Raw genomic sequence first — 24747 nt, 5'->3', positions numbered from 1 at the left:
TATTCTTCTTATTAATGTAGTAGTGGACAGTAGTATGGTGCAATTTGTACTTCCGATTGTTGTAATTTAAATATAACTTGCAACAATAAACCTGTGAAACATTTCCACCAGCCTTTTTTCCTTAAATATCACATTAATGAAAAAACACCTTCAAATTGGTCTAATTAAAGCTGCGCTGCTAAGACACAGACTCTGTTATGTCACCCACGTTACACTATGCAAATGATGTGTGTAAGTGGTAAAGGTACAGTAGCTTTAGTTGAGTTGAGTTTACATTTCCATATTCTCTTCTGGTTTTATGGCCATGATCACCAGAGCACAGGAAGCCTGGGTACTGGTGCAATCGGGTTTGGTCTGTGTATCAATCAGATCTAACTGGACTTAAAACAAAACACACAGGCAGCTCCGTGTTTAATATAAACCTGTAAAAATGAGACGTTTAATGGTAAACATGGAAATGACGAGTGATTGTACCGTTTATAAAAGCAACAACACAAAAGTACATGTATTTGTAGCTACCATGTATGTGAAGCAGACTCGTCACCTCCACTCGAATCTGCTTTTGTTAAACAACTGAGAAGAGGAGATGTTTAGAACCCTGCTTCTTCAAACAGCTGGACAACAACAACAAAACTAATAAATATAATAATAATTATAATAATCACAGCTTAAACAATGACATTTTAAACCACAATCTTGACAAAAATTGCACTTCAAAATACTGTTGGGTTGAATAAATATTTGTAGAACCTTTCTCTATCCATTCTAGTAATACAGTATATTAACATGGCGTATTAGAGCCGTCCAAAGGGTTAATATGGAAACTGATTCGAACTTTGTCCATTTTCATTCGAGCTGCTTTTGCATATAGTACAGACTTTGCATAATAGCACATAGATAAATTAACACCGATGACATCAAACGAGGGTAAAAAATGATTTACAAAACATACTGCATATCTAACATAGTGTCTATATATATATATATATATATATTATATATATATATATAATTCATATAATTACATAACAGCATCATTCAGAAGCGGTGCTCAAGTGCTCTTGCCTTTTGTCTTCAGATTTTAAACCAGTGTTGTGTTTTCGTTCACGGGTCCTGGTTTTCAGTCTTTTGCACTGTCCCTTCAGGCTCGCTCTCCTATCAGAGTTGTGTCTGGGAGGAAGGAGTCTTTTTTTGGCCTTGGGTGGTCTCGGGGTAAACACATGTCTCTGTAGAATCTGCACCAACCTCCAGATGCTGTGGCAGCAGTTGAATGCTGCATCCTTGATTCTGTCGGCGTAGCGGGGCATCCGATTGGCTGCTGCGGGGCATTCCCCCCGAAGCTGCATCGTCTGTCGGGCTGGCTCGGCTGCCGCTCGTCACCTCTTTCAGAGGATCCTGCTGCTGCTGCAGCAGCAGAGGAGACCTTGTCTTGGGAGTGCTGCTTATTCTCCAGGACGTCCCTGACCCTGCAGGCCTACTCGTGACTGCGGTGGGGGGGCTCACCAGGCTGTAGAGCGGGAGGGGGGACCTGGGCTGAATCATGTGAATGCCCCCTATGGGAATCAGTTGGCTCGATGCCCTGCTGAGCTGCTGGGAGTGCAGAGGGAGGTGACTCAGGAGGTTGTGGGCTCCCCGAAGCCGTGTGGGAAGTGGGGCGACGTGGGTCAGACCCACTTCCTCCACAGACTGCAAGAGAATATACAAAAAGCAGCAAAAATGAAATGAATGTTGAGGGTTTCTGCAGAGGAAACTGGGTCAATGCGCCACAGATACCAACAGAGAAGACAAAATGGAATGGATGGGGAGACAAGTACACAAAGCTCAAAGAACACAACGGATAAAAGCAGAAGTCCAAAGTGTGGCTATGAGTAAGAGGCTGATGTTTTAAACCATTTTATACCTAGGGTTGCAAAATATGAATTCAATTGATTGACATCTTAAAAGCGCAAATATTTACGTTTGAACATATACTCATGTGTTGATTTAAATTCATGTTTTGTTTTTTGTTTTTTTTTTGTTTTTTTTTTTAATTTAAATTCATGTTTAAGATTACCTAATTTAAAAAAACAAAAATAAACTGCAGATGTGCAAGAAGCTGTGTTGAACTAGTAAATACTCTGGTGACACCTACTGCATACTGCATATACAGCAAGTGTGGAGGAAAGGGTTGAGTTTACAAGATGCCTTAACATAACCACAAGCCGGAACAGGCCTTTTTATTTTGTTAGGAAGAACTGACTTCAGACAGTGGAGCCACTTGGTGACAACCAAAACAGGTTATGTTTAACGGTCTCCTCCTGAGTTTATCAACGGCTGCATAGGGAAAACAAGTTAAGTCTATTTGGGCCTCCTGCATTATTTTGGGTCTGGGAGCTGCAGCTTGGTGTTAGCGATATAAAAACAACGGAGTCGCCTTTCCTCCCTTTTCCGATAAATGCGTGACTTTTAAATAACCTCTTATGTACCAGCTTTTCTATATTTATCTACTAGATGTTGACTTAGTGGGCTTTAACTGAGCCACACAAGGTTACGGATTTATTTAAAACCGTGGGCTGAACTAACAGTAACATATCAAGCCTTTCAGTAGGTGAGTGAAGGCAACTTCGAACAAAAGCTGCACTTTTACTTGAATCATTTAGAAACAAGAGAAAAAGAGGTGAATTCAGAAATACTGTACGAGCATCAAGACGGTTAAGTTAAACATACAGTAAATGCAGTTAACAGATGTTATGGGAAAGCAACTCACCAGTCTCACTGTAGATGAATAGTCCCTTGAGTGAAGACATGAAGCAGAGGTGTCTGCAGAGGAGCTCAGAGGCTCAGAGGAGTCTGATCCATGGGACTGAACCACTGCAGGAGACGAGCCTCTAACAGGGGATTCTGCTCTAGGTGGGGAATTCGAGACATGACAGCTAGATGGGGAGGCGGGAGGGGTCCCCGGGGACCCATGGGGCTCAGGTGACAGACTGCAAGGTAAAGGTGGTTCCCTTTGTGGGGCTTGAATTTGAGGACTTGGAGAATGGTGTTCGCTGGTGGATGCAGAAGCTGAAGCATTAATGCGCCTCTGTGCAAACAGAGCCCTCCTGGCGCTGGCCGAGCCCGGCTTGACAGCATCCTTAGGCCTGCTGGGCTCCGGTTCCTTCGGACTGCCTCCTCGCTGAGGTTCCTCCTTGTCAGAGGAGCTTTCAGTTGCTTTGGACTTTGCACTTCTCTCATCGCCTCCATTTTTCAGCAAATCAGAGTCTTGATCATCTTTTTCCTTAATGGAGTAAACTGAAGAGTCTTCACAGACTCCTAGAACAGGACAAAAAAAAAAAAAAAAAAAAATCACATTCTTGTTTACGTGTCACCCACCTAGTTTTCCTAACCCTACTAACCTGCTCTTCATCCTCAGTTAAAACAAGTGTAGGTGGTTAATAATGCTCCATTATCTACTGTAAATTGGCTGGTGTTTATTAACATTTATCTTAATGTTGTCTGGTCGAGTAAGTTGTGGTTACTGTTGCTGGTCTACAGTAAATGGAAATGTGCAAGCACAAGGTCTGGAACCAAAAACACGGCATTCAATTTCCGTTAAACTGTTAAACCGTGCTTTACGAAGACTTTAAATAAGTAATTTTGTGCCACACCGCCCAAAAAAAGCCAAATTTATACCCAGGTTTGTTTTTAGACTTTATTGTATTTCCTTTTTCTTTTCTCTCCTTACCTTCGGCTTTGAACGTGTCTTTGCAGTGTTTGCGTGTCAGGGACTGTGTAGAGGAATCGGTGCACTTTTGCAGCCCACTGCTCCTCTCAAGGCTGTTTCCACATCCTTCACTTTGGCTGGTCCCTCCACAGTCGCCTTGCGTCTCATTTGATCTGTACGTGTTAAGAGATCAAGAAGTTTATGTGACAATCTATACGCCTGTAACTGGAGCTACAGTAACAGACAGGCTGTTACGCCCTGTAAGCACCTGTGCAAAGCTATTTGGTGCCGACGCTACTCTGTTTTACTACACGCGGTGGCAGCTGGGCCATGTGTCCACCCTTCCATGTGTACCGAGGGTGCTTCAGAAAGGCACCCGCTTCAGTGTCAACAGACAAGCTTTCATAAGCCAGAACCAGACCCTTCCCCCCCACTGCCTCACAAGCCCATCACAGTTCACGCCGCCACCGAGTCCAAACACGGGGGAGCCTGCGATATGGCCCAAGGTCCGGGGTTTGCTGCAAGCAGCCAGTAAAAACATCTCAGAGAGGGAGGGAAACCCTGGCCCAGAACAGCTGCTGCCCTGAATAAGCACGAGAAGCATGCACAACCAAAACACGTTCCTATGAGAAACAACCGTGCTGATTATAATCAGCTGGTGTTCTTGTATTTTCGCTACTTAGCCTACATCATAAATAGTGGCTTTTACGCTCTTAAACTTTCATATTAATGAAAGAGAACCACTTTTCCCTCATGCCTGTAATCCTACGCTACATTCAAAAGAGCTTTTATGCAAGAACCATCCGCCCCCAAGACTGAAGTGTCATTGCCTTCCATCGTGCCGGATACAAAAACGGCTACACTCGACCACCTTTCTGCCTCGCTTTCTGGGCTCTATGTGCCTCAGACAGAGCAAGCGGGCAGCGGAGGAGCAAAGCGAGCAGGAGCGAGGATGACTCACGCTTTTTAGGAAGGCTACGATCGGCGCGAACATGAGTCACAACGGGGATGTTGTTGAACAGAAGCCGAACCGAACCCCTTGCAATTTTTATTTCTGATTGGGATCAAAAGTATGAAGCTCGTATGAAGCTCTCCTGGCTGGAAAAGTCAATGGAGGAGTGTGTCAGCTTCAGCTTAGACAAAAAGGTATGGGACAGGGTATTTTTGGCCCCACATACTGTACAAATGTACAGTAGTAGGGACATATATAATAGTAACATGTGGATGTGACTGTCTCAAAGTTTTGTGATGAGACTACCTACAGTAGAATGAGTCTATAAGGCCACAATGAGGGCATGCATATAAACTAAATGGTAACATTGTGTTTCTCCGTTAACTGCTCTACTTTCCTAAATTCTGTCAACGCATGAACACCATCACATGTCCAAAGAGAATCCTAGCTGAGGTCAAACATCTGAGGAACTGCGGAAATCTGTGAAAACGTCAGAGTTTGTTCTTTTATTCGAGATCTTGCAGCGTACCTAGCCTTCACACCTGCCAAATAAACTACAAAGAAAGGCATTTTGAAAAGCTCCTCACAGCATAGAGTATTCCTTAAACATACACACTGTACTTAGGGTGCACTTCAAGTACAGTGGTGGCCAGTTTGACCACACAAACAGCAGCTCACTTCACCACACTGCAGGGGACAGAGTTACCGCCCATAGGGCTCGGCTGCTGCCAACTTCACAGGCTCATGCAGAATGAAGCGAGGGAACAGGAAGCCAGGTTCAGAAAGCTCAGAGCATTTGGTAAAAGATTACTTAAACCTTTCTAAATGACATTTTTTTGTAAAATGAAAAATTATTTTGGAAAACGATTTAGTTTCATGTAGCTTGTCAGTCAAGAAATATATTTTCCTTTCATGAATCTAATAGTGTGTAATCTAGTCTTCTGAATGTACAGTATAGCCACACTCGTACCCATGGAAAGAGATTCCATTGAAAATACAATGCCCATAAAGTGTTTATAGATGAATTGCTTCTCACAAGGTGACAAATTGTGCAAAACACAAACCTGGGGCCTTGGTGTTGAAAGAACAACTTTTCAAAATGCTGGAGTGGAAAACGGTAAACGTCTAGATTGTTATCCAAGAAGAAATCCATTGGTCACACAGCTGCACGTCTGTCAGTGAATATTATAAATGGGGATCACTTTGAGCTGTTCAATCTCATGGATGCTGCTATTGTTTAATATGGTGTTGGAAGTCTAATATTGTAGAGCTGTTTTGCTGCTTGGCGTACAGGAGGTTTTGCTTGGGTGCATGTGATAATGAAGAAAATATAACATGATGGTATATTGAAAGATATTATGATTACATCTGTGACCAGCCTTCTAGCAAGACAATGACTTGTTTGAAGGACACCATCGTCAGGTATCTGTGTTCCGAGCACAGATCGCAAGCCTAAAGGAGAATCTGCTTTCTCATTGTTTGCTAGAGATCAACATAAACACCTAATAACATACTGTATACAATAATAAATTTTCCGTGTAAAGGTTTTGAGTGTTGGTGTGAAGGTGAGAGAATCACATCTACATGTGATTGGTTGGTGTAAATTAATCTCTGCAGGCGCTGATGAAGCCTGGTAGTTTTCCTGGCATCAGCCCTTCAGCAGACGGGGCTCTGTTGGTGCAGACGGCCAAACCCTGGTATCCTCAACGTGAAAAAGATAAACAGTAGTATGCCACAAATATTGTTTTCATATTGATCAATTCTGAAAAGTTATTGATTCACAGTATAACATACTAAATGTACTGTACTTAATAACAAACAGGAATGTGAAGATTTCCTCACACCATGAAGTGTAATGAAGGCACAAAGTGGCACCTTAATATTAATGTTTTTTTATTCAGGTCCTTCATCGTTAAGATCGGGTATGTCTTAAGATAATAATCACCTGACATGAAACGTGAAACACTACTGAATGCTGTTGCTCTTAACTGCAGGTCAGGGTGTGTTTATACAGTAGATTAACCTCTATTGAAAAACAATGTTTCATATAAAATGTGATAAAATTCTTCTAAATCAGTCTGAGGAAACATAAGACACATATTCTGATAATTGACCGTCAGATACTGTATTTAAACTGAATCAACCTTTTCTTACACATGCATGATGTTAAAGCAAGTTGGACTAAACTGTATGTAACTGATGAAATAGGGATATAGAACTTTGTTGATAAGCAGTTTTGTTGTCTTTCCTGTTAAAAAAAACAAAAACAAAACAGAATGTTTGTACACCAAGAATCAGTGTAGGTCACCCCCAGACCTCCAGAGGCTACATTACATAAAGGGCAGTAAAAAGTAGTGCAGGAACACAAAGGTCATTCTAGGCACTATTAAAGCTCTGGCTCTGTCTGTGTGGTCAGATGGCTGTGAGCATTCTGATAGTCTAATTCCTGCTTTACATCTGGGATGACATGATGAGCATAGGCTTTGTTATTTAAGCTTGACAGAAATAGACATGACTATCAAATATTACTGTAGAGTGTTTGTGTATTGTTAAAAAAATGGTAAATGGCCCAATAGGCAGTCATCAGCATCATCGTATTAGACACCAAGAGGCACAACTTGGATACTACAGGAAGTATAAAACAACACGTTTTACGTTTTATGACTGGTTTATTTATATTTCAGCCAATTCAATCTTGATAATTGAATTATTGGCATTTTTTCTCTGTGTATCTGTCACTTGAACTGTATCCCACACACTCAAACATCCAAAACAAGAGCAAAGTGTTTGCTGTAACTAAAGACTCCACAGTGATGCTCCCAACTATTTAAAGCAGCAGTCGCTCACAGGAGGCTGACAGCGCCCTGACAGAGACAGATAGAACAAGCCCAGCACGAGCTGTTCAAATCAGAGGGAAGTGGCTTATTTGGATATTTGTGGGTAACTTTGTTTTGGTTTTCATTCTATCTTAAATCTGTGAACACAAACACACTAGGTAACAAATCTGGCTTTCTGGAAATCTCTCCAGCTTTCCATTTTGCCACTGTAAAGAGTTAACACCAGTGTCTTCGCACAAAGGTTCTTCCCTTACTTAGATGTGTTTTAAGGCATCCGGGGGACTCAAATAGCTTTAAATTTATTTTCCACACGTCAGAAAGAAATGCTTACCCCTTCTCGGAAAGCCAAGTTTCAGGGTGTTTATTTCTGGAGCATGACAGGAAGTCCTTTTTCGCCCTCTCCTCCTCCTTTCCACCTGACTTGCCATCATCTGAAGAATCCTGTCCTTTTTTCGTTTCATCGCAAAACCACTGGATGTTGTTCACCTACACTCAAGAAGAGACATGGGCAAATTCACCAACTCTGCTCCAGCATGCCCATGGAGACAAAAATTAAGAAGTTCATTGAACAGTATTGGCTTGTGACAAAGTAGATATATTTTTGTCTTTCCTTTATTATTCATGGCATAAACAAATATATAATTATTATATGTTATTAAATATTATTCAACTGTATTTCTTCATGCGGGAAACAATCCTAGCCAAACACAAGGTCACTACAGCTTTCCACATTTCAAGTTGACTGATAAACACATTGAAACAAGTGATTAGATCTATAATTACCTCAGTAAAGGCTGGCTTTATGTTGTCCTCTGGCTCCACTGACTCAGTTGTCTTCACTGACATGAGTGATGTGGTGTAGATGGAGGGACTGAGCCTCTGCTTACAGTGTAAAAGAGCGAGCGCCGTCTTGCTTGAGAGGCCAGGTGGGTTGGGGTCGTAGCCGCTAGTGGACCACGATGAATACACCGAGGGCTTCTGTTCGTCCAGAGTGGAGGGGTTTGGCTTGATGTAGTTCAAATAGCACCAGCTGTTACAAGTGCTGGACAGCAGACTGGGAAATGAAGACCTTGCATGTGTCACAGGCGAAAAACGATTTAGACAGGAACGATTCTCCTGTTTGAAATCCTGATTGGTTTTGTCTCCTGCCTCGACACACTCTGCCCCAGTCTCCCCTTCTTCTTTAACTCGTTTCTGCTGCTGTTGAGACTCAGGGGGGAGCTCTATACTGTTGGAAGGGGAAAGCATACGCTTGTTGCCCCCTGAGCCTGACAACCTTAGGTCATCATCAGACCACAACTTAAAGTCTGTAACGGTGTTTCTCCGGTTTATGTAGTCAGCAGCTGGGATACCTACATTATGGGAAATTGCATCGATGGCCTCCTGGGGCGTAGGGGAAGTGGACTGAGACAGAGTGGTATAAATGGCACATGCCGGCATGAGGGTCTCTGTTTGGAGTACAGCCACTGAAGGAGATGAGACTGCAGTTACCAATTCCAAACTGGACGTTATATGAGTTATTTGCTGGGTTTGGGAACGTCCTACTTGAACATCTAAATAATCATTGTGTTTTAAGGGAATCTCTAACTTCAGCCCAGTAGATACTGGGAGGTAGTGAGCTCTGGCTGCCCCTGATGGTCCATGCGCAGAATTAGGTTGTGGAGGCTGACTTGTATGGATGTATGAAGGCTCCTTTTTAATGGGATGCAAAGGTGGACCAGGAGCAGCTGAGGGTTCTGTGGTGTCAGTTAAGAGAAGATTTTTACTCTGTTCCCACTGAGGGAAAATGCCTTTGAAATGTGATGCACTTGGACGTAAATCTGCGTCACCTGATAAAAGCGAGGGAGGGGACCTCGTGCAGAACGCATACGTTGGGCTTGGCTCAGAAGATGTGCTGGTTGTCACACATTTAGTAGCATGGTTCTGGACGCTAACCTGCTCCTCCTCCTCCTCGTCTGGATCTGTAACTGCAGTGTGTCTCATCAGGAGACACTTTCTTCTCTCTCTCCAGCCGATTGCAGTGCGCTCGGGGGATAGACAACTGTAGTCAAATGACTTACTGCGAGTCTCGGCCATTAGCACGCCAGGTTGTGGCTCATGAGGGGCCTGTTCTGATGCCGAGCGCCTCATCTCTCTGTGCTGATGCACCCTAGGTACTGTCAACATGTGAGAAGCTCTTGATCTTCTCAGCGGTGTTGCCATTGTCTCCATGTCAGTTCTGTTTGACTCCTCAAAGGATGTGGAACGACTGGATGAATAAGACGCACTACTAGCTTGACTTGGGCTATGAGGCAAGGATATAGAATCAAAACTGGACTCTCCTGAGGACTGGACTGCCTCGGTCAGGCGCAGGCGCTTCTTCTTTGGTGGAAGTTTTTCAATAGGGAGCTGGGCCAGAGATGGGCTCCTCTGTGGCCACTGGAAGTCATCGGGTTTCTCTGCATGTTTTGTAATGCAGGCTGGCTTCATTGCTGCATTTGAGCTCATGTTAGAGTCCTCCGTCACCAGTATTTCTGGAACTTGCACGCTGTGTTGGTGGAGCAGTTTGCGAGAGGCTACTTTTGTTGATTGTTGTTCCTGGTTCTGAGGCACCAGTTGATATTCTTCTTTTGGTGAGGAATTACTCGTTGCCTCCGAAACGTGACTCTTATTGTACAACAGTTCTTGTTTTTCAAATGAACTAGTATGTTGAATTACTGAGCAGGTTTGCAATGGAGGTCTCCTGGGACCCGCATAAGCTACACTAGCTTCGTCTCTACACGGTCCTGACAAGAAGCCGGTAACCGGTAGTGGAGGAGAAGAAGGGTCATCAAATTCAAAACTGTCCTCCTTTCTCCTTTTGCGCAAAGTTGAGACCCCGGCTCTGGCTGCGGTGCTAATCAGCTGTGAGCATTTGTGTCTAGTGTAACTTTCCCAGTCTTTGCATCCAATGCAACAGACCTCGCATTTGTATGGCTGCGCTTGACTCTGCTTGTGGTCAGGCGCAGTAGGTGACAGTATGCCGTCAGAAAGAAACGAATGAGAACCCTCGTGTTCCTCTTCTGTCAACTCGGCACCAAGTGGGATTTCAATGGCTGGTTGCCGCCTTAACATCCCATAACGACGAGATGCTTGCATTTCTGAGGGCCGGCGTTCATCAAAGGAATGACTTTGACGGAATTTACTGGGGCCATGAGTGGAAAGGTCAAATGCACCACATGCAGTTGGCATCGACTGACTTCTGACCAACGGGGTGGTTGATGTTTGGCCAGGTGGCTGGTCTAGGTTTTGAGATGGATTGTGAAATTTCTCACAGGGAACTCCCATGGTGATAGAGCCGCTGCTTTTATAGCTCAGATCCCCAGGTTTAGGGCTGTGAAGAAAAGGTTCTTTTAAAGATGAGCTCTTTTGAGATTCTGAACTGTTCTTTCTGGAAAGTGAAAATCGCCTTGGCTTTACACTGTCAATTTTGCTGGTGTCCACCACAGCCTCATTGATGGTGATGAGTTTAGTAATATGCTCAATGACCTCCTTCTTGGGAACGGTAAACGGGATGCTTTTGTCCTCTTGACCAGAGGGCTGCTGGTTGTGATGACGAGACATCCTCTGGAGATGTCCGAGGCGCCCATATTTACCCAGAATGATCTCTGCATAGCTTTTGGCACTTGTGTTTGGAGGACTGTCCTGTGACTGCTCGGTGCTTTCAGACCGAGAGAAATAGCCGGATTCGGTACTGCCTCTGCTGCCTAAAATTTGAGACTGCGTCTTATCATCAGATGAGTCTTGAGCACCTTGTTTTCCTCTGCTGAGACGCAGGGCCAGTCTCTTCTTCACCGCGTAGGAGTCATTGTTTCCAGGAGTGCAGTCTTTAGCCTTGTCTGCTTCATGACTTTTGACTGAGGCTACTGTGCCTTCTGTATGGCAAGAGGCTGAGGATATTTGTCTAGTTTCATCTTCCGACTCTGTGACTTGCTCCTCTACAGATCTCGGCTCCCCAAGAGCTAAACCTGCTTTCACCTTGTGGGTATGTGATTTGCGGTGTTTGTACAGATTACTCTTGGTCTTAAAAGAGAAGCCACATGGTGCACAGGGATAGGGTCTCTCCCCTGTGTGAGAACGTATGTGTTTTTGTAGGACACTAGGTTTCGCGCATGCACGGCCACAGTAAGTGCAAACATATTTTCCTGGTCTCTGAGGCTTACGCTCTCGTTTCTGTTTTGGGGTACCCTCCTGTGTGTCTGGTTTAGACTGACCAAGGTCATCTGCTGAGGATGACGGGACTCCTGCAGGCAAACAAGAAAGTGTGGATGCCTTTGTTGCCACATGTTTGGGTTCCAACCCTGTATCCGATTCAACGCTCTGGCGTTGGTTCCTGAGGCGTTTGCGTTCAGGATTTTGTCTTCGGAGCGGCTTGGGTTGCTGTAACGTGCCATGGGGCTTTGGGGAGTCTGTTTGTTGTTGTTGAGAGGGCCGGGAGGGAGATTTAGGCAGGCTTCGAGAAGATGACTCTAGTTGGCAACGTTCTTGACCTCCAGACTGCTCCCCAGTTGTCAGACGACTATGCAAGGTCTCCATAAAATGGTAGGAGAGCCTCAGGTAGACACGCGAGATGCGTCTGCCCGCGCCAGGCTATGGAGTTCAGACCCAGTCATTAACTGGGAAATGACTTTAATGTAGGCAATTTCTATTCAATTAAATCCGCTTTAGCTCTGGGTCAGTCTTCATAGCTTTGCCTTGTGTTGCTAAAATGTTTTGCTTGACCGGATGATGACACCATCAAATGTAGAAGGGTAGCATGAGAAAATGCAGCTGTAATATGTCCTGTGCCATGGAGGTAGCCCTTTGTCTGTCTAACCTAAAATATTCCATCATGAGGCAGGCAGCCAGTCTTGCTGTTGCACCCCCGATGCTTAGTTGACTCAGGTGAACATATGATTCCTCTTGTCTTCTCAAAGTGTAGATCTGCAAAAACAACACACTCATTAAATAGCTTATCCAATTCAACACAGACAAGCCTCTTGACACTGTGCTTGCCAAACATAGATATTCTAGGTGGTTATGTAGCCCTTATCTGTTGCATAAGAAGAGTTCCTGTCACGACATTCAACTTTCACTTTGCCCAGGGCTAGTTAGTTTTATACACATTTAGGTGTTTGAAGAACAGCATCCAGAAAATTAAAGTGATTGTAGTAACATTACCTTTTCTATGTATTAAACACATGTCACATTTATTTACTCTTTTTTAATTTTTTTAATGGGAAAACTTGAGGGTCTAAGCGACTGTGTTAGGTCTCAACATACTCTACATTAAAGCTGCATATTTGATATGTCACATGTTATTTCATTTAAGACGCGGACTATCAAACAAAAATCCCACATGTCATGTGGGATTAAAAAACGAAAAAATATTTGACCTCATTACTTTTCAGTGTAGAGAATTATATTCAGCTAGACATGATTTCAGATACCTAAAAAGGCCATGAAGGTAGTGGATGGCTGCTACAGTAGCTGTGAGTGCACACACTAGGTGACTCAGAGATACTGAAGCGAACGCCTGTGTTTTTTGTGCCAGCATACTGAAACAGTAAATAAAGCAACCCACGCAACGACCAGCTGGTTCCTACACCCACGTTCTGGTGGAAGACAGTGAAGATGCAGGATGATATCCAAATTACTGAAAACAGTTTGGTAACCATCTTTAGTTTAGCTTGTTGGAGCATCAATAACTGGGCTGACTATTACATTGACATTTACTTTTTCTATTCAGGTAATGTGGTGGGTATAGGTCTGATTAACTACTTCGACTACTCAGGTTCAGCCGCATATTCTGCATGAGGGTGGAATACATTTTACATGGTGCACAACTGCACTGGAACCTAAAACCAGGTGACGTTAAAGAAAATAAATAAATCATGCAACGCATCAGCTCATTAACACTTGTGTCACACTTTCTCCAGAGTCAACTAAAGGCTGCTGATGTGCACCTCTCACGGAGCAAACCAAACCAGCTGGCCTGTTTTTGTTCTTCATCTCATCCCACATAGAGTCCTTGGCTCAGTCACTGGGTGAAGCATAGCAAGGTCTTGCTAAAAAACGTCTACATGTGACGTCTTGCGGGTTAAAATCAAGCGGCTGCTTGCCAGAGCTAATTATTTAGACTTCAAAGATTAATACAACTGCTGAAAAATAACTGCAGCCTTTGGACACTACAGTTGGTGTAAGGATGTTGTAGAGTCCTCAATCTGATCATATTCAGTCCAGTGTACGGTTAACACAATCATAAGTGTATCTTAAATTAGGATGCTGCCATTAGTAGTGTCGATGATTACACATTTCACACTGTAAATGAGGGATTCAAATCTGAGCAATTTGTACATAAACAGACTCCAACCTGAGTGTGAGAAACTGCACATACTGTATATGCAGTGTGCACATATGCTCACACTCAAAATCGGCAGGTACTAAAACATGTCAAGTTAAAACAAATATCATCTGCAAAACACTGCTTCTATTCTCGCACACCACAGAAAGAGAATATTATATAAATGGCTTTTTAAAAATGTTGTCAATTTCCTCTTCTCACACTAATGGGTACCCAGCGGTGGTTCCTATGGTAACGGCCCTAAACCATGTGGTAGCAGATGGAAGGAGAGCTGGAGGGCTAAATTTATCTTCCAGTATCCTCACCGACTACAGAGAGGGAGAGAGTAGAGAGCGAGGCAGACGAAGGTGCCTTCCTCCTAGAAGCGGTGTTTTTTTGGTCAGAGAACAATATAGATGCCAAAAACAAAACAAAATGAATCAATAGTTAGGGGAGAAGATGAGATGGATACACTTCTATTCTTTTATGATGAAACTAAAAACATACATTGGTAAAACAAAAACTAGAGGACGAGTCTCCGTGAAAAAACAACCTACGTTTATTATTACACCGTATTATTTTAAAGGGTAAATGCGACAGCAATTTGTGCAAAAGCCTGCACTGAATACAGTAGAGACTTTGTGGAATAAGGTTCACACTGAGCGTATGTGGATGTTGGGCCACAAAGTCAGAATTTTGATGAAAACGCGCTCATTTGTAATCATTCCACAATCATCATACGTCGTCTTCTTGCAGAGTAATCGGACGTTAGCGACACGATGAGTGCCCTCGTTTATTGTCTCCACTGCGATGTCACTGAAACACTGGGACGGCACTTGTCAGACGGCACAGCTTCGTCAGCAGCCCGATAGCGGAGCTCTCTGGGGACAGAGGGGGAGAGCCCTCTTCTGGAAGACAGCGCATGCACAGCCATCCGTGTGTGTGTGTGTGTGTGTGTGTGTCCGCCCTGGGAGAGCTCTCCAGTCCACAGGAGGACATGCCGACCTCCAAGCATACGAGGCTGGGACGTACAACACAGGGAGCTCATTCACACATTAATACATACACACAGCCCACGGACCACTCACTACAGCCACTCTCCCTCCCCTTCACACACACACACACACACACACACACACACACACACACACACACACACACACACACACACACACACACACACACACACACACACACACACACACACACACACACACACACACACACACACACACACACACACACACACACACACACACACACACACACACACACACACGAAACACCCTCGCTGCAGAAACTGCACTGGCTGCACATGTTTGAAGCAGCTAAAAAATTCAGCTCATTCCAAACGTTTCTGCTGCTCAACAAATGGCTCCTGTTTTGCGACCGACGCTCACGTTAACCCAACAGCCTTTTGCAGTAACAAAGACGTGAATGGAGTCTCGGTCTCATGCCCCTATCATCACATGATATGCATGGAAATGATGGCAGATGACAAAAGGATAGCGGTGCCTTTTTGCTCGGTTGTTTTTTTTTTTTACCTGGTAGCAGGTGGTGTCGTCCTCCGATTGTGAATGACTGGAGCAGGAAGAGCTGGAGAGGTAAAGGGAAGGCGAGAGAGAGAGAGAGAGAAAGGATGAATGAGAGTGACGGTGATGAGAGAGGGGCAATCGAGGCTCCGCTCTACGTGCACTGGGCTGACAAACAGGTAGCTGGGCATATTACGTGTATGAATGAGGAGGAGGAGACACGCTTTCCTCGTCTCTCTCCACCTCCTTCATCCGCCCCCAGTGTTTCTTTTGCAGGTCAAATTCAAGTAGCAGCACCTTATTTGGAGGTTGATGTAAGCCTTTGTTTCTCCTGGCAGGCGTATCAGGGTGCACAGCTGGCAAAGCACGGAGAAGCAGCGGGTCAGTGTTTTCGTGTGATTAGAACAGATCGGGGTTTCTTCTCTCCTTCCCCAGCAAAAACCCTTTAAAATTTCGAAAACGCGAGGACCTTTGCGGCAACTAAACAGGAGAGAGGCAGCCGGATGCATCTCAAAAAGCAGCACTGGAGAATTTCCACACACACACACACACACACCACAGAGCAGCGACCATCTGAAATGAGTCCAGCCAGCTCTGACATCACTCACCCCCCCCACACACACACACACACACACAGAGCGAGCAGGCTGAGGGCTTGCAGACGAGGGGATGCCAGTCAGCGGGATGAAGGCAGGCAGTCAGCCGCTCGTCTGGCCGGGTGTGAAAAGAGGAAGCTGAGAGGAGAATGGAAGAGAGCCCGGGGAGTGTCCACCCTGCACCGGTCAACAGAGAGTCCGTGTGACCGCGCTCCAAATATGAACCCGGTACTGACATTACTAGATTCAGAGCAATTTAGGTCTGAACATACAGCCTGCAAACCTACAGTAGACGCCTGATGTTTTAATAGTAGTAGACATAAAACGGGGGGAGGGGGTCTCTGGGAAACCCCACATGGGCTTACGATGAGCTCATGTATTTTAAACTTTAATGCAGATATTGGATTAGACAAGTCCAGTCACTTTCCTTATACATTCACCAGGTCCCCCTAACTGTCAAATAATGGCTGTGAGCCGGTTCTCCAGTGACCCCAGCTGGTGAAAGCCCACAGATTCCTCCAAGAGCGAAGCCATCAGACCAGCACTGGTTTGTCTTCTGATTTGTCTCAGCTGATTGCCGACACTCAGAAGCATGAACAGCAGCATCTTCAGAAGCAACACCTCTCATTCCTTGCTCGAGGACACACCAGAGTAGTGCCAGAGGTGGGGATCCAGGCCGTTCTGCTTCCCAGGCAGATGTTCTACCTTCTGAGCTACCAGGCCAATAGTAATAATGACAAGCCTTCAACCTTAGGACAGAGCTGGCTCCATTGCACAGAGCCACAGAGGCTTGTGGCTGTGACGTGACCTGTCAGGAGTCAGAGTTCATCCTAGTAGTCCCAGTCTTTACAGGTGACCTCCCATCACTGTGTTAAGTCAAAAGCCAAGTGTCTCAGCACAGAAGTGACACTCTGTGTGATAAATAATGTAAAACCAAACACGAGAGGATGTCAGCTTTGTTACAGTATGGGGCTACATTGGATCATAATAGTAAAGGAACCCTTCTAAGATCATTGATTCACGTTCACATTTCATGTTACAGTGTTACCACTGAGTCCTTCTGTATCTACAGTAACTGTAACTTTTTGGCCACTTATATTTTAAATAGAGGTAGAATAAGTGAAGGAGGCAGAACAAGTGATGTCAGCGTTTGTAATAACTTGGTGAAGCTCTGTATTAAATACTGAGTCTATTATTATACTGTACAGTATATACCCTGTACTACTTCAACAGCACAGCATGGTTTAAACCCACCACTGATGTGTGACACTGCAACATACATCTGTGGGATGAAGAAGAGGGACTTTGTTATATCCAGTGTGTACAGTACCTAGCTACAGTATAATAACAAATAGAGTGCCTGAATCTAGGCCCTGAGGTTGGTTTACTGTTGTGAACCCAGCCTCTAAATCCCAACATGAAACCCGAACCACAGATCCCCTTGCTTCGCTCCAGACGCCTAGCCACAGACAGGCCAGAGCCCCCGCCCTCCGCCACCACCCCACCACCAACCAAAACGAAACAGATGGCCCACTCACCCCAAACCTGCCCTGCCACAGCAGACAGTCGCGTGACCGGCGCGCCACCTAAAATGATCCGATGGGGAGAAATAGCCGTCGAAGCTCTAAAAAGTACCTGAAGTACAGAAAAAGACAGAAACTTCACTCGCCAGACGACAACGGACCACGTTGACAGATGTTGTGCAGAGCTCAGCTGTGGCGGGTGGTGCTGGTTTAAGCTCAAATGTTCCAATAACATACTATTTCCACGTGTGTGCAGCTGTAACTTTCTAGACTAAATGGTTCTCTGTATGTTCTCAGGGTTCAAAATGTACGCTGTGCATGTACATGCACTTCCTCTTTGCTGGGTATACACCCAGTTCTGCGTACAGTACCATAATACAACTTCCACGCTCAGGTGAAGCGCTGCTTCACTGTGCAACAGTGTGCTTTGCAATCAGAATATCTTATTTGCCAATTTTCCAAACTTATAGATCCTGATCCAGATTTGTACACCCTAGACAATACAGTTCTAATACAGGCCGAGGTTGATAAAAAAAAAAAAAAGTAAGATATTATACACGTTAACTGATGACCAACTACCAGTGAGTTGCATTACCTGGGTGACATCCTGTTAGCTGTCCCTGTCTGTCTGTCTGTCTACTTGTAGACTGGTGTTGTTTAGCGAGACGCACCGTGATTCTGCACTGAAATCCAAGCCTGTCTAACAACTGCATTACAATGTGAGTTGTCATGTCTGTCTGATCATTAAATATAATCAAAGTCATCAGTCAGTGGGCTAGCTTGTTGCTGCTTGTGGAGCTTTCAGGATCTGCTGTGCCACGTCAAAGGACTGCAACAACTTCCTTGCTCATCAGCCAATCAGAGTGTGGAGGCAAATTAAGTTCACGTTATTTTACTCGTAAATTTAATTTTAACGCCCCAAATTATAAGTGTAAGCATGGTAGCCCCACTAAATCTACAAGCACAAATCCATATTTTCAGTCTTACATCATAGAGCTACATTGTATTGTTAATCAGAAGTCGCACTGCTCTGAATATGTTCAAATTCACTGTAAGGGTGAAGAAACTATTTGTCCTTGTCAAACAACAACAGGAATGGGAGGCGCCAGATGTGCAGCATGGACCACCCAAGCGTTAACCGATTCGGCTCGCTTCAGTTTTATTTATCATTAACTACAACCCGAACAAATGCTCTGCTACTGATCTGTACATGTGGTTCACCACCGAAGCTTTATTTGGAGGCAGGAAAACCCCTGTTTGTAGGCCACTGGTAGCTGTGGCAGATGTTGGCTGATGCTGCTGCAGTTCTGCTCCACATGCTGATAAACCTCTGAGTAACTAGCCACTGGCTGTAAATAAAATAACATTTTATCAGGAGTGAGACACAAAAGCTCACTTGACAACAGGTTCGTTTACAGAACAGCGGGGAAGTTATATATTTAAAACAGCCTGCAACCAAATCAGGAACAAGGAAAGGGGCACAAAGCAGCATATAATGAAAGGCATTGTGCAAGCAAGAAAAAAACAGGCTGGAAATGCTGAGAGATGTGCTAAATATAGACAAAATGACCGGCCACTTGCTATATCTGTCCCCACATCTAAGTTGGGCTGTGTCTGCTCGTGTCTGTGGTTCCAGGGTGGGAGCCTGGGTTTCACAGAGGCCGCTGACTAAAACTGGGAAGCTGTTTGCACTCGCTCATCAACAGGATGATGACAAAGGCTACTCCTGACCCCCCCACTGTATGAAGTCCATTTAAAGGCAGCGGCTCTGGGATTATACGTGTACAGTATCAGGAAAGGCCCACCAACGCTGGCCCGCAATGATCCCACAGCAGCTCCAGAATTGAGACCGGTTAACTTCAGGCATCAAGCTGCTTGGGTCATACTGACTAAACAGGTAAGATGTGAGTCACATCTGAAGTACCAAAAAGTAGAGAACTACTGTATTTCTTAAATGACTGATTTGAGAAACAGTAGGAAATCAGACATTAAACCACTTCTGGGATGGCAACCATTATGAGACAGCGCGGAACATCAGCACAAGGAAAAAAAAATGCTGGAGCAGGAAGCTATTGGAAACCAGTGAATAGCTGATAACAACCACACGCACCGTCCTCACACACAGAGAGCAGTAACACAGCATGACGTGATATAACGCTGACGGATCAATACTAACACCGTTGAGCCTGATGCATCTGGCTGAGCTGTGAGCTGGGTTAAGCAGGATGCAGACTACAAAAGTACATCCCAGCCTACTTTTCTTTCATGCACGGAAAAAATTTAACAAAAAAAAAAAAAAAAAAAAAAGGTGCTTGACCTTTTTTTCGTCCACTTTATTATGACAGAGCTCAGTTCAGAGGCCAGCGTGCAAATCACAGTCAGAATAAACCCACCCGAGCGCAGCTCCTGCTCCCTGCGCTGCACTGTAAACGCACACCACCCTGCTTGAATCTCAAGGTGATGTAATGTTATGAGAGAGCAGCCATATGTTATCTTATTGCACTAATACTGAATCAACAGACGGGGAGGAGGCAGTCTGCCAAGGAGCCGGGACACAGTGCGGCTACTGTTACTGTGGGCACTGGTAATATTTTGACACACCTCTTAATGCAAAGCAATAATTGGAGAGCGGATGCCGGGGGTCTACGGCACCTGGAGGTACCGGCTGAGTCAGCAGAACCGGGCTACTGAACTGGACTGTATGCACTGGTGGCACACGCTCCGCAGCAGGATGATGGGAGACAAGATCTTCTGCGAGCCAAACCCAGGAAAAACACCCAACTGTTATTACATAAGACAAAAGCTACAACAGTGGTGTGGATGTCGGAGCCATGTGTTCCGCTTATACAACAGAGCATTTGGGGAAGCATTGCACTTGTATGTGTGATGTGCTCCCAACTTCTAAGACTCGCTCATAGAACGTGGGTGTGAATTGCACGTTTGTACGGAGGGGAGCAGGGTGGATGTGGCCGCATTCCGTTTGTCCTCGAGGTGTTTTGTGAATGAGAGCTACAGCTGACAGGCCTTCTGCCGGACAGGCTGCTCTCTCCACAGGGGTCGCAGGAACCAGAGGCCCTTCCACCTCGCAGAGCGAACCAAGCTGGGCCCATACGCTGCCCTCCGGGGTCACCGATGGCATGCAGCCCCTTCCAGCAGAGGGCTCCCATTCCCATGCATCTACAGTACACACACACACGCACGCAGCATGTAAACATGACGCCGAAGCATACGGCCTTCACAAAGCCCCCCCACACACACACACACTTTCACTTTCATTAACAGGGATGAGAGTCAATTTCCGCTCCCGTTGTCTTCGGCCGGTTGCCAGCAGGGAGGAAATCTGTTCGCTTATGGCGGTTTTGACATTTAAGCGGGCGCTTCTGCAAACGGGGGAAGTCCTCCTGATTGATAACCAGTGCCATGCCAGGGTCCCCCACTGCGGGACTAGCTGCAAGGTTTCCACCTTTCACTAAGTGTGTGTGTAAGCGACTGTACAGTGTGTGTGGAAATCCCAGTTGCATCTGAACAAGGAATCGGATGATTTATGACCACTGCCGTTGTTTGAGGGGAAAAAAAAAAAAAAAAGCATTTTCCTCTTTCAAGGCAAAGGATGTCCAGCTTGATGATGTATTGCACTGGGAGGACATCTGTTCTAGTAAGAGCAATGCAAGTTCAGCAATATACACTGTAATTACTGTAGTGTACGGTCATTTCCCACAACTGAAAATTTACTTTGTAACAACCTAAAATGTTTTTTACACAAATGCCAGACTGAGGATTTAAGGTTCAGAGCTACCTTCACTAAAAACCTTGTCCATTAGATAAAACCGTATAAAACATTAGTACTTACTAATACTTAGGTACTGAAATGATTAAAGTTAACTTCAACCCACATGGCAGAGCCTCTTAAGGAGAATTTCAGGGGAGGTGATGTCATCGGCAGAGTTTTAGTGAAGCCTTCATAGTAAGAGCAGCCAAACAGATGACATCATCTGGGGGAGGTTTTGCACTATAAGCAAAGAGATCATTTTATATAAGTAACGCAGACTGAAATCTGTAGCTTATAATGTAGGACATGTTTGGCATCATATTGAAAGTGAAGCAAAAATAACTTGCCAGTTCTAAATTCAACTTGAAAATCTCAACTGAAAATTGAAGTGCAATAATCTGTACTTAAAGATAAAATTCAAAGTGGGGATCACTAAAAATATTGAAGGGCCTGCTTTTAGGAAGCGACCGGTAGCAGAGGTGCAGCATGAGCATCATCAAACACAGGTGCCCTCACATCTTACCTGCTACCAAGGACACTGCAGCGACACCTGAGGGATGAGGCGCCTCCAGGTGAGATCAAGCTGTTTAGACATCCGTGTTGTCCTTGGATAAGTGACTAATAGAAAGCAGCAGCGCAGCCTGTGATTTACGCTCCCCGCATGTCACTCAAATTCTCCCCACATCACCACTGTATGTCAGCAGTTACACTACTGGACCAGTGCAGCCCCTCAAGCTCAAGCAGCAACTCTGATCTACAGTGGCATACTGTATATAAACAACTGGAAGCAGTGATGCTGATGGCTTTATGTCTGGTGACTGAAGGTCGCATCAACAGCTTGGCGAGATGTTGCTGAATAGGCCAAATCCTACAACTCCCACAATGCCCCCTGCTGCTGTTGAATGTCTGCTGGATTTGTGAGACAAGCTTGGCGTTACAAAAGCATAGCATCCACGCCAAAGCTGCAACAACCCCCATGACATCATGTCGACATGGGACGTTACACAACTGCTTTCACAGACTAAGCAGTGCTTCTCATGATGCAAAGTAAAATCTGCAGAGTTCTTTTAACACATCTATGGTCCAAAGCATAAAAATGATTACATAATGAATATATTCTGCCTTATAAATATTGGATTGTGCTTCCAGTGGACACATGAGGTCAGTTTTTCCCCTGACCAGCCATTACCAACCAAACAACAGGGGAGTGAGTGATGCAGGAAAATATCAGACCTGACTGCTCAAACACTGTCATGGGTTTTTATGTCCCCCATACATTCACCCTGGGGTGAAGGCCAACTCCAGCAGAGGAGACAATTCTCCCAAACAAACAGGAAGGAAACAAATGACCTGCTGTGGATGAAGCCTAATGAAAACCGGACACCTCTGGTGTAGAATGAAACGGCAGGAAACCACGACATATAAACTGCAGAGAGCGCTTCGTGTGACGCATCGCATCCCTTCACCCAGGCCTGAGTCATTATGTTTTTCTGTATGCATCTGGGGTTGCATCACTTCCACACACACCGTTGTTCTTATAAGATCAAATCTCACATTGAGTCCATTGATTTACAAGTCAGTCGGCAGGAAATTAACACATCTCTGATGAGGATGGTAAAATGAATACAGTAATGAACATGGCTATTATCCCTTATCGCGGTCCCATTGTGCATTAGATCACCCTCCCTCCCAGGCTGGTAGCGTCATATTAGAGCGTTAATCATCAAAGCCAGAAAATCAACAGCGATCATTTGTTTCGTTACATTTCCAGAAATGTTTGGAAAATTCTACATTAATTCAGTGAAGAAAATGGCGTCATTAGTCAGATGCGTTGTTGCAGCAGAGCAAAGAGAAAGACGTCCTCAAGTGCCCTCATCTCTACATGATCTGTAGAGTAGGTCAGTGTATTTCTCTTTGTAGGTGCATCCTCATTTTTAGTTCTTTTCCAGCTCGGACAGAACTAACACCTTCCCCCTCCCTCCATTGATGCCAGACTCCACAGTAACGCAGCACACCCTGGCTTTATCCACTTGGCCACTGCCCTGCCGTCCAAATCAAGCCACCGATGTAAGCTCAGTTGCGGTTATGTAATATTATCGGCGATTTGATCCAGTGGACACACAAAAGTCCGCATGACGTCATGCTCGCCCCTCCGCGCTCCCCGAGCGTGTTTTGCAGATTTGTGCTCGCAAGGAGACATTATGCAGGAGCTGTTGTCGGTCGCTAGGTTTCGTTTTCTGTTAGACGTTGTGTAATTTTTTGGTGTTTCTCTGCAGACGGCTCACATTGATGCAGACCTAAAAATAATTTCACATTTAATGAACGTCACAAAAATAGATGGGCTGTTTTTTTCCATAATGGAGACCAATAATGGTACAATGTTAAACCGTTTGGCCAAAAAAACAAAAAAAACAAACATGTTTTATAAAAGTCTAAAATCGCGTTGGTAACGGTCATGCGCAGTGGAGCTCTGATCAATAAACGTTAGTAAGTGCCAGATTTTTTTGAATGGAGCCTGATTTGGCCACAAAAGGGTCGTTGATGCAGCTCAGCGGAACACGCTCATGCTCGCTCACACACATACACATAGACACGCACACACCTGTATAAATTACCTAATTTAGGGTTTAGCGAATAACAATTGGGTTACGAGCTACAAACTCTGCCATACAGCGATAAATTGATAAAACAAAAGCAGAACAAAACGCTCATGTAGCGCAGGATCACACTACAGTTATCTTACATTGTTCCACAGACCGAATCATGCACTTGTTTCTCTATAACCTGAATCAAGTTAAATAGAATAACACCGCATCTAAATCAAGGGTTTTCAAAATAAAACTGCCTCGCCATAGCCAGCGCCGCTACTCTTGCTCGTTTTCTTACGCCATTTCCCCTTAATATATTTTAAAGCACTTTAATTTAATCTGACCTCGGCTATTCTCCACGCTGCGTTCGCTCCTACGTATAGATAGACAAATGCCAAATGATAATTGTCACCCCGATTCGCCACGCTTCCTGGTTCAGCGTGGCCAAGTGCGGGTGACTTGCCGCAGCTCTCCGCCGCCTCCTCCCTCTCACAGACAATGAATGAAGCCAGTTGAGGGAATGGACCAGCCCAAGAGCACTTCAGGTAGCTCCTCACCAGTCCAGCATGTTAACCACAATTCTTCAATACGCAAGCTAACATCCGCTAATAGCACTGCCCGGGCTATTCGCCTTGTTGTTAGCTACGTTTATCTCACGCCAAATAACGACAAGAAAAACGAGCTCATTTATCACATCAGCCCCGACACACTGTTTGCAACGTTACAGCCAAACAGGGCCACACATATGATGATAGCATGTGAAACAACGCCTCGGTATAAGCATGTTTGGGCTTACGTTACCTGCAGGATGCTCAACTTCACTTCTCTGCGGTGCGGCCACAGCTTCACGAGCTGCGTCAAGTTGCATAAGCTCCCTCATAAGGAGGCAGGAAACTCTCATTTGTGACGTTCAAAGTAAAAGCCT

General features: G+C 44.8%; 2 protein-coding genes across 4 annotated transcripts in view; one reads left to right on the top strand and one right to left on the bottom strand.

Annotated features, from left to right (window-relative positions):
• stmn1a (stathmin 1a) overlaps positions 1–24747 on the top strand; it is a 268537-nt gene that overhangs the window by 209680 nt on the left and 34110 nt on the right. The window lies entirely within an intron of this gene.
• Positions 411–24732, bottom strand: hivep3a (HIVEP zinc finger 3a). Of its 3 annotated transcripts, XM_029166689.3 has the most exons (7): positions 24624–24699; positions 15359–15410; positions 8258–12415; positions 7806–7960; positions 3707–3858; positions 2747–3294; positions 411–1686 (listed from the first exon to the last, which is right to left on the bottom strand). In XM_029166689.3, the coding sequence occupies exons 3-7, from the start codon at positions 12026–12028 to the stop codon at positions 1159–1161; spliced, it is 5154 nt and encodes a 1717-aa protein (XP_029022522.1). In that variant the 5' UTR covers positions 12029–12415; positions 15359–15410; positions 24624–24699; the 3' UTR covers positions 411–1158. The 3 variants fall into 3 exon arrangements, with proteins under 3 accessions (XP_029022522.1, XP_029022523.1, XP_055368784.1); XM_029166690.3 differs by lacking the exon at positions 15359–15410 and having other exon boundaries at positions 24624–24732; XM_055512809.1 differs by lacking the exon at positions 24624–24699 and having other exon boundaries at positions 15359–15616.

Source organism: Betta splendens, chromosome 11 (genome assembly GCF_900634795.4).
Source record: "Betta splendens chromosome 11, fBetSpl5.4, whole genome shotgun sequence".
Lineage (NCBI taxonomy): Eukaryota > Metazoa > Chordata > Actinopteri > Anabantiformes > Osphronemidae > Betta > Betta splendens.
This window is presented reverse-complemented; position numbering and strand designations above follow the sequence as displayed.